The sequence below is a fragment of the Cladophialophora bantiana genome (assembly GCF_000835475.1).
Source record: "Cladophialophora bantiana CBS 173.52 unplaced genomic scaffold supercont1.14, whole genome shotgun sequence".
In the NCBI taxonomy this organism is placed as follows: domain Eukaryota; kingdom Fungi; phylum Ascomycota; class Eurotiomycetes; order Chaetothyriales; family Herpotrichiellaceae; genus Cladophialophora; species Cladophialophora bantiana.
Window position 1 is genome coordinate 591930 of NW_015971588.1, and position 14964 is coordinate 606893.

The 14964-nt window shown below is 51.5% G+C and overlaps 5 protein-coding genes across 5 annotated transcripts; 3 read left to right on the forward strand and 2 right to left on the reverse strand.

Moving 5' to 3' along the window:
- Positions 1–2563: 2563 nt before the first annotated feature.
- Z519_09011 (uncharacterized protein) lies at positions 2564–2821 on the reverse strand (the record flags this gene model as incomplete). Its single annotated transcript, XM_016766737.1, has 1 exon — positions 2564–2821. One exon carries the CDS (start codon positions 2819–2821, stop codon positions 2564–2566), a length of 258 nt encoding a protein of 85 aa, XP_016617035.1.
- Positions 2822–4602: 1781 nt separating this feature from the next.
- Z519_09012 (uncharacterized protein) lies at positions 4603–6791 on the forward strand (the record flags this gene model as incomplete). Its single annotated transcript, XM_016766738.1, has 2 exons — positions 4603–4737; positions 4806–6791. 2 exons carry the CDS (start codon positions 4603–4605, stop codon positions 6789–6791), a joined length of 2121 nt encoding a protein of 706 aa, XP_016617036.1.
- A 768-nt stretch (positions 6792–7559) lies between these two features.
- Z519_09013 (uncharacterized protein) lies at positions 7560–9032 on the reverse strand (the record flags this gene model as incomplete). Its single annotated transcript, XM_016766739.1, has 1 exon — positions 7560–9032. The coding sequence occupies one exon, from the start codon at positions 9030–9032 to the stop codon at positions 7560–7562; it is 1473 nt and encodes a 490-aa protein (XP_016617037.1).
- A 1197-nt stretch (positions 9033–10229) lies between these two features.
- Z519_09014 (1,2-dihydroxy-3-keto-5-methylthiopentene dioxygenase) lies at positions 10230–10890 on the forward strand (the record flags this gene model as incomplete). Its single annotated transcript, XM_016766740.1, has 3 exons — positions 10230–10259; positions 10321–10692; positions 10762–10890. The coding sequence occupies 3 exons, from the start codon at positions 10230–10232 to the stop codon at positions 10888–10890; spliced, it is 531 nt and encodes a 176-aa protein (XP_016617038.1).
- A 1859-nt stretch (positions 10891–12749) lies between these two features.
- On the forward strand, positions 12750–14938 carry Z519_09015 (uncharacterized protein; the record flags this gene model as incomplete). The annotated part of the gene is made up of 4 exons (XM_016766741.1): positions 12750–12860; positions 13002–13382; positions 13424–14130; positions 14206–14938. The coding sequence occupies 4 exons, from the start codon at positions 12750–12752 to the stop codon at positions 14936–14938; spliced, it is 1932 nt and encodes a 643-aa protein (XP_016617039.1).
- Positions 14939–14964: the final 26 nt, after the last annotated feature.

Consider the following 14964-nt stretch of genomic DNA (forward strand, 5'->3'; position numbering starts at 1 on the left):
TTTTATGATAGAACGATTAATTGGAACCGACATCTCAAGTCTGCACAACACCTGTACCTCCCGTCTTCCTGCGATCTATGTTCCAAAACATGTCCTTCTGGTCCTATTATTTTCTGCAGCCATCATTTTAGACCTTGAATTCTAAAATTCATAAATACTAAGCACTGAATTAGGCTAACTAGATTGCCCTCGGGGATCTTCGCATCCATCACACGAAAAGTACGCTTTGCGGTTTTAGTTCCAATTAGCTAAGCTCATCCATCCTAGGTCTCTAGGAAGAATTTCCAGTCTCTTCTGTGAGGTATCTAGACAACTATACGTGGAATCAACCCTATTGCTGTACGAGAGTGTTGTCATTCGTTGCGAACAGGGACTCAACCCAAGAACCTTGGCTGAAGAATGTTTTCATGGAAGCAAGGCGAACTCGAACGCAGGTTTAGTCTCTCACTTGTCAAAGAACTTACAATGAATCGAAAATTATGTGATGTGATTGAGTACTGCTGCCATCATGGTCAACCTCTGAGTACAGACGTAATGACAGAGAATGAGGATTCTTATATAAAGTTTATCGATAAGGTGATTGTGATGGGGCAGGCCTGCCTCGCGGGTTGTTCTAAGAGAATACATCAAGACCCCTCAAGTATGGGAAACTCTGATCTCACTCTTCATCTCGTCGCCCGGGTCCTTATTCACAACAGCTGAAGTCGGGCTACATACATTTCCCTAAACATAGTTAGGATGACATGGTACGTCGCTGAGCACCAGAGGTTGTTAGAGTCCCTCTCGCCCTTTTTACGAATTCCTCCTGCAAAGACCTAGTGGAAGGTTTCAATGGGTTCGACTTGTCGACTCTCCCAAATTTACAGGTGTTCTTTTGGGCTGGACTTTACTGGAGACAGGACTTCGGTGCCTTCGAACAGTGCTTGTGGAATAAGGCGACGCATCTCCGCCGGAAATTGACACCCGATCTTATAAATTAGGAGCAAAGTGATTTATATTCGCTTGATTCGGGAGCAACTGTCACACTACGGATTATCCAGGTGGTTGATAGCATTTGTTTATCCTTAGAGATATCTCTCTATCTCAAATTTCAACATTCCTTTCCTGCTTATGGAGACATTTGGCCTGTGTGACGAAAGCCATTCTTGAACCGTCCATGTCAACGCCATCCACGACGATTTCGTCCTGATCAAATAGTCATGGTATCACTTGGCCTCTGTGGTTGCATGTGCGCTGCTGATCTGGCGGCTAGTTTGATGAAGTGAGAATCGATCTTTGTCACATGGGAACCGATCCAATGTTGCTGGACTCCTTTTAGAGCGAAGCGCTCGCCCACACCCATGTCCGTGCCTGCGAACGACAGTCGATACGTCGACGAGATCGCACGGCGAAAACTCATTTGGTGATGGTGTCGATTCTTCCCATGCTCGGAGAAAGAGCACGTCCTGGTGTGACGCAGATGTCTGCCATCCGAATCTCAACTGGCACCATCTTTGCCCACGAAGTTTTGGTCCGCCCTGACGCCCGATCGGTGCTGAAGCGCATTGAACATTATAATATGGGGCATTTTGCCTGCCGTGTCATTTTGGATGCCTGGACCACTTTAGCAACTGCCTGCTGTTGGTTGCAACCCGGCCCGTCTGACCCTGGGACGATCAACCGAGCATGCCAGTGACAAAGTCTTAAGCGCTGGACCAAAACCGTGACCGAAACAGCGACAATTTGCCGGCCAGACTCTCCACGCTCAATCTGTGCTTTCACTTCTCCCCCTTCTTCAACCAGGAGCTTGACCAGATCAATGTGACCACTGTTTAACACGGTTTCGGGTCCGTCGACCCTCCGCGGTAGCCTTCCCGTTGCGTCGTCCCACAATCTCACTGAATTTCCTCCGTGCTGTTGTTTTTACCTGAAATGAACCATCCCAATTTCTGAAAGTGATTACGGTCGGCTTTAGCCAGCACAGGGCGAGTCGTAACAGGCCAAGCAACGAAAGCAGGCAACATGTGCGCAATTGTCGAAAAACCATTTCTTTCCATCGGTATTCGGTTTGTTCTGGCGTGGACTGCATTTCCAGCGACCACTGAGGATTTCAAACCGACAGTTTCTCTCTATATAGCGAGGGACTTGTCTGGTTTGTGAACGCAGCTAGGGCAAATTCTCTCACACGGACGCTTTGTATAATAAACCCGGCCTTGAGGACCAGACCCAAAGCACATTCATCAGAAAAGCATACGCTGTGCCGGTCTTAAGGTTGTGGACGTAGTCGAAGTATTTCTCTAGCGCAGGCAACTCAAGAACTCGTTAATTGAGGCGGAAGATAAACGCGTAGTAGGACTTACAACGTCGATACTCCTTCTGGCGTATTGCGCGCTGTAGAGCCTCCCCACAAATATCCCAATCCTCCCTTGAGAACGGGATTCTGCTACGTCAAAACGCGTCCCTCGTAACCACCCTACCGGAGAATGGATTCGGTGGCGCGAATACCTCGTTCAGTCAGGTCCTTCTTCCACGACGAGTTTCAACTCGAGCAGCACTATTTTCTACTCGTCTAAAATCGTCGCTGTTAGCGAATCGAAAGGCAGTTGTTGCTCTCCTCCTCATGCTCCTGTTCCTGATCGGTGTCGTCGCAACATGCCTCTTCCTCCTTTATGTGCGAAAAGTCGGGCAAATTCAACGCATCCACAAAGCCATGCCGCTCAGCATCATATTTAAATAATTCAAGCTCAGAATCGTTAGGTGGGGGGCTGTCTCGTCGCCTGAGCAGCATTTTCCTGAGGTCCTCAACTTCTGTTTGTTCTAGTGGCTCTTGGGCATCAGCCATGGTCATAATGCTCATGTCCACTTCATTTGCTCTGAAGATAAAAGCGAATATGTGGCAGCGAGGACGTTTCCTTGTTAACCATAGTCCAGACAACACCCGCCAAGCGCTGGGCATCGTTCGTTTCAAACACCTAGTGAACTGATGGAGACAGCGATAAACGTCGGATCTTAGCCTACAGGTATTTGAGTTTATTTGGCTCTGATAATACTAACACCAAGGAAAAGGTGAAATGCCTAACTTGACTAGTGAAGCGCATAACGTAGCTGGGAAGGGATTGAAGAGCTGCACATTCCCAAATGCCTCCAGCCCTCTATCCTTTCAGAGTAGGAGTGAGAGATGTTGTTAAATTGCGGATGGAGGAGCAAAATTCGTGTGAGGATTTCAACTTAGGAGACGCTTAAATCAAGGGTCCTTAGCACCATGCACCTGTCGTTTGGGCACGGCTTGTGCACGGTCACGGTCCTTGTCATTATGCTAGCGGGTCTCAACTTCTAGGCAACCGAGGTAGACAGTGGGCTCTCAGTGACTCGATCCAAGACCCATTCTACGAACCCCCTCTCAGCGTTTCGTTGCTAATCGATGTCGCAGCCGATGGCATGTTAGGCCATCGCAGTGCGTCTGGGTGTAGCAGCATCACATCGTCCCGCACCCACACATTTGCTCGACATAGAAATGAAGCGCACGAGAATGTCCATCCAGCCCTGAATGCCGTCCTACCTCTGTGGAAGCAGAACGCGGGCGTGGAGCTGCGGGAGGCATCTAAAGCCTTTGTCCTAGTAATTGGTGCCGCGCGTGTACATTGACTTGGTTTCAAAAGTGAGGCTGGGGTATATTTCTGGAAGATATTCAGGCTTAGCCCCCAGGAATGATGAACTTGTCTTCAACCTTGAAAGGAGAGGCCTCCAAATAAAACAGACTCCGGAAATAATTTACCTCGATGATTTCATGGAAATTGTCCCAAGCTGGAACGTGGCGCATTTCGACTGCGATCTTGACGAGGCATCCTTTGTCGTTCATTGCGATGGGAAACTCATCCCACATCTATGTCCGAGCGGAGGACCTAGCGAACTGTCCGGGAAGGTCAGAGGGCCAGCGACTGACAGAAGAAGCAGCAGAAGGTAATGACGCGCAAGAAGCGCTCTGCACCCTCCTGGAGTCACCTACTGCCTTGTAATAATCTGGCAGCTTTAAGTCCGTACCTCTCGTGCGAGCCTCGTCCAGGAAGACAAGACATATATCAAGCTCTTTCGCGAAAGGCGAGGTTTGAGGAGGCTCAATTCGTCCCTTACGGTCGAGGACAAAAGGCTCATCGTCCTCATTGATGAACACCCGCCTGGACTTCCTCATGGCGTGAGATATAGAACCGTCCAGGTAAGAGAGACGTCAAGGTAGAAGGTGGAGGAGGGTGAGTCGCGGGCAAGCGGTGTAAAAGCGGCACGATGGGGGTGATCCCCAAAGTGAGGTGGCGAGCAGGTTTTAAGGCTCTGGTTATAGCGCCAAGACACGACCACCGCTAACCGTATTCGTCTGCCGTGTCCGCAGCGGCTCGACATCTTCGTTCTTCTTTTCGTCCTCGCCTCTGCGCTTTCTTTCCGTCAACAAACTTATCTACCAGAGACTTCATCCACGACCTCCTCTCGCGGCGTCACTCACTTTTGCTGCCAACGCGGGCCTCCTTCAAGGATATTCACTGCCGAGAAGCAGAGCCCCTTAGTGCAGCAGGACTGATGACGGCCGTCGAATCTCTCCCCCTTTCCCTCTCCCAACAGAGCCTAGTCAAGATGGAAGAGCGTAAAAGACCTTCGCCTTACGATTCCGTCGAATCCGCTCCTCCGCTGAAGAAGCAGGCCACTTCTGCAAATGGCGCATCCAAATCTCACAAGGACGATGACATGCCTTGGAAAGATGATCTAGAGGTAAGCCTAGCCTTTATCTCGCGCCCTGTGTTTCCGAACTCAAGCTAACACCGCGTTTGTGTGGACAGAGGTTCCAGAAAGATGCGATATTCCGACAGATGCAGGAATATAAGCGGGAGAAAAACTCTCTAGAGGCTCAATTGAAAGAGATGCGGAAGAAGGCCCGATATCACGATGAGCATGTCCTAACGATTGATTCATGGTTCCAACAAGTCATCGACGAACTCAAAGTCGGCGGCGAAGGTGATAACGACGTGGACATGGACGCTGAGTCCTCGTCGTCTGCGCTGCTTTTCTCGGATCTGGAACAATTCGAAGAACATCTACGCAGCCGCAAGGAACAGATCAAAGTTGTAATTTCAAAATTGGCCGCTCTCCAAAAGTCGTCATCGCCTGATGTAGCGACATTGCAATCACAAATCAATAAGTTGACGGCGAGAGAAAAGAGTCAAAGGGTCGAACTACAGCGATTGCAGATGGAGAAAGATGATCTGGATCACCAGCTAGAAAATGCCTCGCTCAGATATATGACGGCCGAACGCAAGATTGACAGGGCGAAGAGTGTAACGGTCGCCAAACTCGAAAAACAGGCTTTACTAGGTGCAACCAAGCCCTCAGCGGAGGAGAGCGGCCCGGTCAAGAGAGAAGAGAGCACGCTCAATGGTGCAACGGACAATTCAGAAGAGCTAGCCGAATTAGAAAAGGAATTGAACAAGACGGTTGCGGCCCTGGAAAAGCAAAAAGAGCAATTGGACAGGTTGGAGGAGGAAAATGCCAAGTTGACCGCACAGTTAACGGAGGTTCAAACAAAATCGGCAACTTTGACGGACGACGACTTTGCAAAAACCGAGTTATTCAAGCAATTGAAATCGCAGCTCGAGGATATGATCAAGAAATTTAATAATCTGGAAGCCGCCAATACCGAACTCAAGGAAGAAGCCTCGAAATTGCGGTCCGAAAGGACGACATACCAACTTCAGCTGGAAAACGAAGAACGAGTGGCTATAGCAGAGAAGGAGTCTCTGTTGGCGGCAGCAGAGGCCAATCTGGCAAGGATTCGACACAGCAGAGATGAATTATTGGCAGATCAGGCTGTTAAGCAAGCTTCTCTGGATCAGAACCAAGACGCCGTGAAAAAGATAACGGAATTGGCTTCGGCACAAGAGGACCGTATCCGGGCGCTTGAATCCGAAAACGAGCGGCTCACACTTCAGTCAGGCGAGATGGTGATGGACAACGCGGAGTTGGATGCTTTGGGTCTGGAAGATCTGCGGGCCAGATACCTTGAACTCGAAAAGAAGTATAATCTCCTGAATGGGGAACTCGCGTCCATGTCGACAGCATTCCAAAAGACCTCAAAGATCGCCAGTCAAAAAGTTTCCGAGTTTGCCTCCATGGAAGAGAAAGTGCTAAAGCTGTCAATGGACAAGACCAAAGCCGATCAAAAATTCTTCGCCGCGATGAAAAGTAAGGAAACCCAGGCCGGTGAAATTAGAACGTTGCGGCTACAAAACGCCAAATCCGCAGAGGCAATTGCCTCGTTGAAAGAAGCCGAAGCCTCTACGCGAGCCTTGTTGGCGACAGCGGACAAGCAGCTATCCGAACTTAAAGATGCCCTAGCACACAAGATCAACGAACACCGAACCGTCCAACAACAAAACATCACGCAAGGACTTGAAATATCCAGATTAAACGCCCAAATAACGGAGCTGAAGACCCAGGCAACCGCCAAAGACGTCAAACTCGCCTCCGCTTCTAGCGCCTGCCGTGCAGCCGAAGTCGAAGTGGAAGAGCTTAGGTCCTCGCTCAAAGACACACGCAGAAATCTCGAGACATGGAAATCCAAGTCGGGACAGTCCGAACAATATGAGATATTGAGGCAGTTTGCCTACTGTAATATCTGCAAGCGGAATCTGAAGAATACCGTGATCAAGACATGCGGGCATACGTTCTGCAATGAGTGTGTGGCTGAGCGGCTGACATCGAGGGCGAGGAAGTGCCCGAATTGTGGGAAGGCGTTTGGCGCGAATGATCATATGCGTATCACCCTCTGATGCATTGATCAAGTGCTGAGGGTGAGGAATATTCTTTTTCAAAGACATTGTATCATATCGATATCCCGATTCAAGCCCATCGACGGCTTTGAGCTTGCGACCCTCCCGCGTCCGACCTCATTCGACAAAGACTGAGGCTAGAGTTTGTGGGTTATCTGCTTGGGCTTCACCGAGCAGGCCCATCCTGTAAGCATACGAATATTGCAATTCACGACAGCGAACTTCTCAAGCGGTTGGCCGACGTCGGATGCGTGTGTTTAGCCAAAGGGCTAAATGAGCACTCGGAATGACTGTTGGAAACCCTGTAGTGGAGCCGAGCAGGCTTAGTGGCGGCTCACCATCGGTTGCAAACTGGGCACAGAGGGCAGAGAAAGGGTCCGTATCTATCCATCCACTCCTGGTGATATGTGTCGAGGTATCGCTTCAACCCGCAGGGCCCGTGAGCGATCAGTATGCTGGTGCCGTATACTGCCAGGCAGCGAGTTGTTTGTGCAAGGCGATGATTGAGATACAACTGGCCTTGAGACGATGGCTGAGAGTTGACAGGAGAGTGGCCTAGAGGATATCATGTGACTTGTGCCTCGTTGGCGGAAAGCTTTGAGCTGACCTGTAGTTTTCAGGTAGTGTCGAATTGAAGAAAAACACCTTGAACTCGAAGCTGGAAAGATTTGACAATCGAGAGGACGAAAAAAAGGACCAGAGGGATGCCGTCGATTTTGGCCTTGGTCTTATCCGTCTTCTCTTTTTCCGTCTTGGTGCCGGCTCTTCTCAATCGTCAGTGTCCATCTCACTCTCCAACTTTATCTGAACCCGTCCTCCTCCTGCCCGTGCCCCTTCTTCGTCTGCTTTTCTTCGTCCTCCTTGCCCCTCCAGGTTCTCTACAGCCGGATCGTCGTTCCGACTAGACCTCTTTTTGACCCTTTCAGGATGATCGTCGTCGCGCATTCGTTCGATATCTCCTTCAGCTCTGCCATGATCATCATGTCCGTCGTGTTCGTCACGTTCGTCACGTTCGTCACGTTCGTCACGCTCTTCACAGTCGCCGTCACCATCTCCATCGCCATCGCCATCTCCTTCTCCCTCTCCTTCGTCTTTCTCGTCGCCGTCCTCTTTCTCCTCAAAGCCCTCGAGTGGGGGGAAACTCAGATGCTTCCAGTCCTCGATCTCCTCGATGACGCTCTTCAGCCGGTCGCGGATGCTCTCTATCGCGAAAGTTCCCAGCAGGAGGCGCAGCGGCGGATACCGGCAGTGGCCGAGCTGCCAGACCAGTTCAGCGGCCTTGACCACTGAGGTCGGCTGGTTGGCGCCCATCCATTGCAGGGTCCGCTGGGCGTGGGCGGCAGGCGCGTCTTTCGTGGCGTACGGCGAAGAAGGGCGCGCCACTTTGAAATGGCCGAAGAGGGCGAGTTTGTTTTGCGTTTGGTTTTGTTGCTGTTGTTGCTGCTGCTGCTGCTGCTGCTGCCCTCCCCCGTCGGTTGTCGTTGTTATTGCCCTGGGAGGATCTTGTTGTGGAGGGGGAAAGATATCGATGTCGTCGCGACGCAAGTGGCTCGGTTCAACGAGAGTGAGTTTGATGTTGAACGGATCGACCTCATATAGCATGCTTTCAACTAGTCCTTCCACAGCATACTTCGTAGCACAGTATGGACCGAGGCCAGGAACGCCGAGCGCGCCACTCGTGGAGCTGAATATCAAATATCTTCCGTCCTGCCGTCTGCGAAAATAGGGCAAAGACAGTTGGATGATGTTCAAGGTGCCCATAAAATTCGTTTCGAATTGGTTCCGAATTTCATGTTCGTCCTGGTCCTCACAGGCACCAATCACGCCGTACCCCGAACAGTTGGCGATGATGTCCACTCTGCCGAACTTTTTCATCGTTTGGTCGATGACCGAGGCCACACTAGAGCGTATGCGTACGTCACACAACAGTCCAAGGTACCGTTCGGGGATATCATGCCATTTCCTTACACTCATTAGGTCATCTACGAAGGACTGGCCCACGGCAGCGACAATGTCGTTGTGGCCAAGGGCGGCTTTGGTCACAGAGCGGCCCATATGTCCTGTTGCGCCGAATATGAGCCATACCTTCTGTTGTGGCGGGTTCGCTGGAGAGGGCGGGTCGGTTGTGTATGGTAGGGAGATTTTGCCGGAGCCGGTTGTCGTAGCAAGAGACGAGCGAAGGGTCGCGCTAGGTGATGCTGAGTGAGTGTCATTGGAGTTGGTGCGCCGGAGGTCATCCATTTTCCTAGAATTGGAGGGATGATGATATTGCAGCGCTCTGTATTCCCGTAGGAGTTGGTACCACACAGCCCAGGCCAGACCAATACAATATGATCGGGGGGAAGGCTTCAGCCAAACCAATAATATCAGAATCAGACAATTCAGCGCATCCGACCGCGATCCTCCTCCAAGCACGACATTTGGAAAACACAGAGGTAACCCGGGTGGGTTAGACAGGTCGCTGGTCGATCAGTTGCACGCCGCTTGCCGCCCCTGCCTTCATGGCCCAACTCCTACGGTGACAATAGTTTGAGCACTGTGGTAACCGAGGAGAGAGTCCAGACTTCGGAAGGCGTTGATTCGGTACAGATGCAGTATGTAAGCATATGCCTCAATGGAACCAGATGGCAGACACCGGCGGCGGCCAGGAAGATCAGTTCTGGTTGAAGGAAGGTGGTTGAAGCCTGACAGGAACAAGCGGGAGAATAATGTGGACCTTGGTCGTAGAAAGTGCTTACTTGTTGCTTCGGGTCGCTGGGCATCAGAAGGATTTGTGTGGCAATCTTTGGTCGGAAGGCTAGACCCAGTCTCGTGCAGGAAAATTCCACCAGGCCAACAGCTGGCAATGTCCCTGTTCTTGTGGAGTCGATATGGTCCCGATCTAGGCAACGAGCGATGAGTATTAGAGGAAACGAAACGGGCTCAATCGTGATGTTCTTCAATGGGTCGGTCGCGGGTAGGAAGACGATTGATGGTTCCTTCAAGGTGGTGCCTGAGTTGAATTGCCAATTGTCAGCAGACCTGGTGGACACGGAGAAAAGATTTGAGTGATGATTGTAGGATCAGAGGGAGAATGGGCCACAGGGGCCGGTGTGAACGTAGGTTGAAGGGTGGTGGTGACGGCGATGACTTCAGGTTTGACAGTTTCAGAGGATCGCATGCCAGATTCCCCACCAACTTAGAGCCACCGCCTCACTGGCCACTGCGCAGGAGACTCACCCTCTCCAATCTGACCAAAGGCAAAATGATTTCTCTCAACGTGCAATTGCCATCCAAGTTATAGGATTCCTCTTGATTCCTGTCTGCAGAATACTTATATCCCGACATACCTCGCCCCTTCGCCCTCTGATCATCCATCGCTACCTCCTTGTGGTACAGCCAGAACTTTTGTTCCCAGCCCCAACTTCACCACCCGTTTACAACCCCGCCGCAACCACCATGAAGGCATATTGGTTCGATAACCAAGAGGTAAATCCACGACGCGTCTCAGGCTGATTCCGCCTCTTTCACTGCTAACGCCGTTCCGCAGGGCGACCAGCGCCTCCCGCATGACTCCGGCCGTGCAGTTGATCCCTCTTACCTGGCCCAACTCGGCGTTCTGTACCACCACTGCCCAGAACTGTCCTCGGTCGACGCCCTGGCTCAAGAAAGAAAATACAAGAACCGCGATGAGATCACCGTCTCTCCACAAGCCATGGGTGCCGTCTATGAAGACAAGGTGAAGATGTTCTTTAACGAGCACTTACATGAAGACGAGGAGATTCGATACATCCGGGACGGAGCAGGTTATTTTGACGTTAGGTCCAAGGAAGACGACTGGGTCAGGATTCGGCTTGAAAAGGATGATCTGATCATTCTCCCTGCGGGTATCTATCACCGATTCACCACCGACGAGGCCAATGTGAGTGGAACGACTCATCTAATGTGACTGGAATCATTTTTGGGCGACTGCTGACTGAAAAAAAACCAGTACATCAAGGCTGTGCGCTTGTTCCAAGACGAGCCCAAGTGGACGCCATTAAACCGTGGTGCAGAGACCGACATCAACGAACATCGCAAGAACTACCTCCAAACCAGAGATGCCGTTTCTGTAGCATAAAAAAAAGAAACAAAAACAAAAAGAAAAATCCATGGGCCGGAAGATGGCAGGTGAGACGTTTGTGAATAGTTGAGCTCAAGGAAGGAATCCCATCACAAAGGTGCCAATTGCACGACGTACCATGGGTCTTTGATATGATATAAACGACTTCCACATCCAATACAACGCATATTGGTTAAGCAAGAACTGGGAACAAAAATGTCCTTTGTGCCTCTTCCTGCCTGGTCCGACCATGGCATTGTCTAAACACGCAGAGTCCACAAAAGGTTCATATTGCAGCAGACGCCTTGATCATAGAGCGTTGTACTGCAGGATCCCACCTCCGAAGGGGAGATCTTGCAAATCTCTTGGTTCTGAGAGCGAATACCACCATTAACCATAAAGAGAGAGCAGTCCAGTAGCCTCCTAGTGGTCCAAAGAAACAATGCACAACGTCCGGCAAGGCTGACGTTAGATTGGGGCTGCCCGGTATGGCTGGCAACTCGCAGAAACGCTCTCTCCATACCTATAGAAGTAAGCAGTATTTGAGACTTTCCTGCTAGGTGCCTCCAGTATCGAATTGTTTTGGCATGAACATGCTTTCAATCGGTCGCTTCCACGAGCCGCTGTTCCTCGCTTAAAAGCCGTACCGGTCTACATTAGGCTTTTCTCTAGGGATTTGCTTGTTCCAGGACTGAATTACGACGTCACATTGCGGGCAGGTGGCTGCCAGTGCTTGTACTCCCGCTACTGTCGTTGCTGTGCTTAGTAACGAGGAGCATCATCCGGAAGGGTAAAAAGGTGGGCAGCCAAAGCCGGAGATCCGGGCAGATTTGGTTTCCAAAGCTTGGGGGACCGAAGAACAAATTTATAACCTCTTTACATACTTTCTAGTACCTACGTAGGTAGGGGGAAATTAGATGCATGGTACGAGGAACAGTAAGGTAGACGGTGGCGGCACCAGTGGTCAGATATCATCGGTTTCTTTTTCCGTGCCGATTCGCACAGGTCTTGGGAATTGTCTTCCGAGTTCAACTTTCACCGCAGGCCCCATAACTCCTCCAGACCTGGAGTTGCCCGGAATTCCGATCTTCCGCAGATATCGAGATTGGTAGGGATGTAGGTGGCGTACAGGTATGGAAGTGTTTCGAAGAGGTGATGGTGTGGTGTGGTGTAGTGTTGTGGCGGGTGCTGCGCAAGCAACAAAGCAAACAAAGCCCGCCAGCTCGTTGGTAACGAAAACGCGGGGGTGACACCAAAGTCGACCATTTTCCGCTTATGGGTCCCGCCTGGAGAGCCGGCGTAACGAGCCACTGAGGCTATTGAGCCCCGCCCACTAAGGCTGCTGTTTTAGGCTAGCGAGGCTAGTAGGCATTTCTCTTAGGCGACCTACCTAGGCATCTCTAGCCTCTGTGGCATCTTACTGTGTCGCCTATCGTTTCGTTTGCCCGGCCACCCTAGGTCACCGAGCAGCCAGCGCCTTACAGCTTAGGCCTAGGCCCTGTTAGATCCTGAAATGCTGTGTTCATCCATAACACCTAATACTGCCCAAGTACTGCCCTATTGCCCTGCTGACACATGCATTTCCTCAATTTTCCGACTTCAAGATTATCCATATTCTTTAGCTATAACATTCCCTGCTTCATATCTCGGCTTTTATCAATTCTATACCATCGACCTCCGGGGGCCCCTTGGGAAAGAAATAGCGGCAACAACTTGGCTGCGACAACGGAGTTGGATACAACGGCCAGAGCCAGGGCCCGCGTCCCCTCGCGCTGGATCTCATCACCTAGATCATATCCCCTCCTACTCGATTTCGACGACCAGAACTCAGCCCTGTCTCGGTGCCGTGGTAGGTAGATGAGCAAGCTCGCTCCGAAATGGCGTGTAACGCCCCCGCGAGCCGGTTCATGTTTGTCGAATACTCCAAGCCCATCGAACCAGTCAAGGGCCAGAAGAGACGTCGAGGTGGCCCCAGTGAAGTACGCGCGGTAAGTTTCTCGTCTCCCTGAAGAAACCCGACCATTCCAGGAAATAAGGAAATGAACTTCCTTCCACGCCCATATCTCCTTATCATTCGGCGATGCCAGGTTAGAAATTTTGGGGCACTTTTTAACGGTCAAGTGTTTCAGCACATCACCAAGAACTACCACAGGGCATTGAGAGTCAAGCGCCTCGAGGCGCTCAAAAGGGGAGGAGAAGGAGATGCAGGCCCGATCGAGAGATCGAAACGAGACACAGATCGCAAAGGCCCTGCGCGAGATCCGCGAGATGGTGATCAAGTTCGTGATCACGGGGACGAAGAGCACGGCGAGAAGGGAGAGGACAACGGCTTGTCCAGGCGAAGAGGACCGCCGTGCACTCCTCCCGACGACGACCGCAACGGCGTCGTCGCTCTCCAGCTAAACACCTCGCGCCGTCTCAAGTCAGTCCTTGGCGAAGGTCGAATCGATCCGTTCGACGCTCTCCCGGTCCAGGGCGTGCCCCTTTTCATCCATCAAGTTCTCGACCACGTATGTACTATCCTTCCGAGAGCCCCCTTCCTCCGCCTAAGCTGGTTGAAGGGGAGAATCCCCATTTCCCAACAGGCGACAAAGAATGGGGAAGTCTAATCGTTACTGACAAGCTGCACGGCATTTCCGCTACACAACAGGCTCTAACCTACTCCTGGCCCAACACCGTCCCCGTCCAACGGTCGCTTTCCAACATGAACCCCGTCAAGTCGGCCTGGCTGAAGTGCGGCATGGAGCACCCCGTCGCGTTCCACGCCTTCGTCTACGCGGCCTCGTATCACGTCCTCTGCGCCTACAACGGCCAAGAAATCAACGATTCAGCACCCTTGTTGCGCCTGTCGCACAAGGTCGAGACGATCAAGTTGGTGAACGAGCAATTGCAAGCGCTCAGTCTCTCCTCCTCTTGCAAAGGGAAGGGAGGACAAGACCGCAGCAGCATCGCATCATCGGGAGAAAACGGAAACGGGGACGAGAACGGGAACGAGAACGCAGCACCTTCGACTACAAGTAGTGTACCCACCGATGCGCTGATTATGGCCGTGACGATTATGAGTATTCATCACACCAGGGACGATGCGGTGTATCCAACAATCCACCCCATATCTCCCATGGCCAAAGTTAACAACCTCCATGTCTACGGCGCCATGGTCAATGATGAAAAGCACATCCAGGGGATCTTGCTTTTGATCGGTCGGAAAGGAGGGCTTGATAGGGTTGAGTTGTACGGAATGGCCGATACGCTACAATTGTAAGTTTTGCTGCTGTCTGTGTTTTTCCTCCACCCTGAACCAGAAAACTTTTGATTCTCAACGACGATGTCCAGGTGTGATGTCTATTTTGCTTCAAAATACGCATGCAGTCCGAACTTCCCGTGGCGCAACCCCGTCAAGTCGCTCGTCTCCACAGGAAGACATGTGCTCGACCCCGTCGCAATCGACTTAGACTCCAAACTCGGCGCAGGTTTTCGATACCTCCGTCAAAGCCCTGCCGGCCGGCAATTGCTCGAGGTCTTGGACGCCTTCTCCGAGGTCACCGTGGCGTTAGATCATCATGTGCGTGGTGGCCCCACGGCCCCCGAGGTCGAAGAGCTCTCGGAGGTCCGCAACTGCACACAGCATAGACTCCTCTCTCAAATGCCGTGTCCATTGGATCTGTCGCGTCCGGAACTGTGTGTCCATCACGCCGTGCGTTTGGGCACCTTGGTTTTTAGTGAGATGGTCATCTTTCCCCTTCCTCCCCAGCAAAGAGTGAAACCAAGGCTTGCTCTGATGCTGCGTCAGACCCTGGAAGCTTGCGACCTTCTCGGATGTTGGGATTTGCACAGTCAGGTCTTACTATGGTCTCTCACGTTGGGGGCAATCGCATCAAACTTCACGCCCCAGCGACCCTGGTATATTGAGCAGCTGCTACAGCAGACTTTACTTTTGCAGATCCAAGACTGGTCCATCCTTGAGTTGATTTGCTCCAGGTTCTTGTGGTGGAAACCGGTTTGCAGTGAGCCTCTTCGATGGCTATGGGATGAGATGTTCCCACCAAGCACAATAGATGCCACTTGAATGGATATTCACTCAAAGCGACGTCC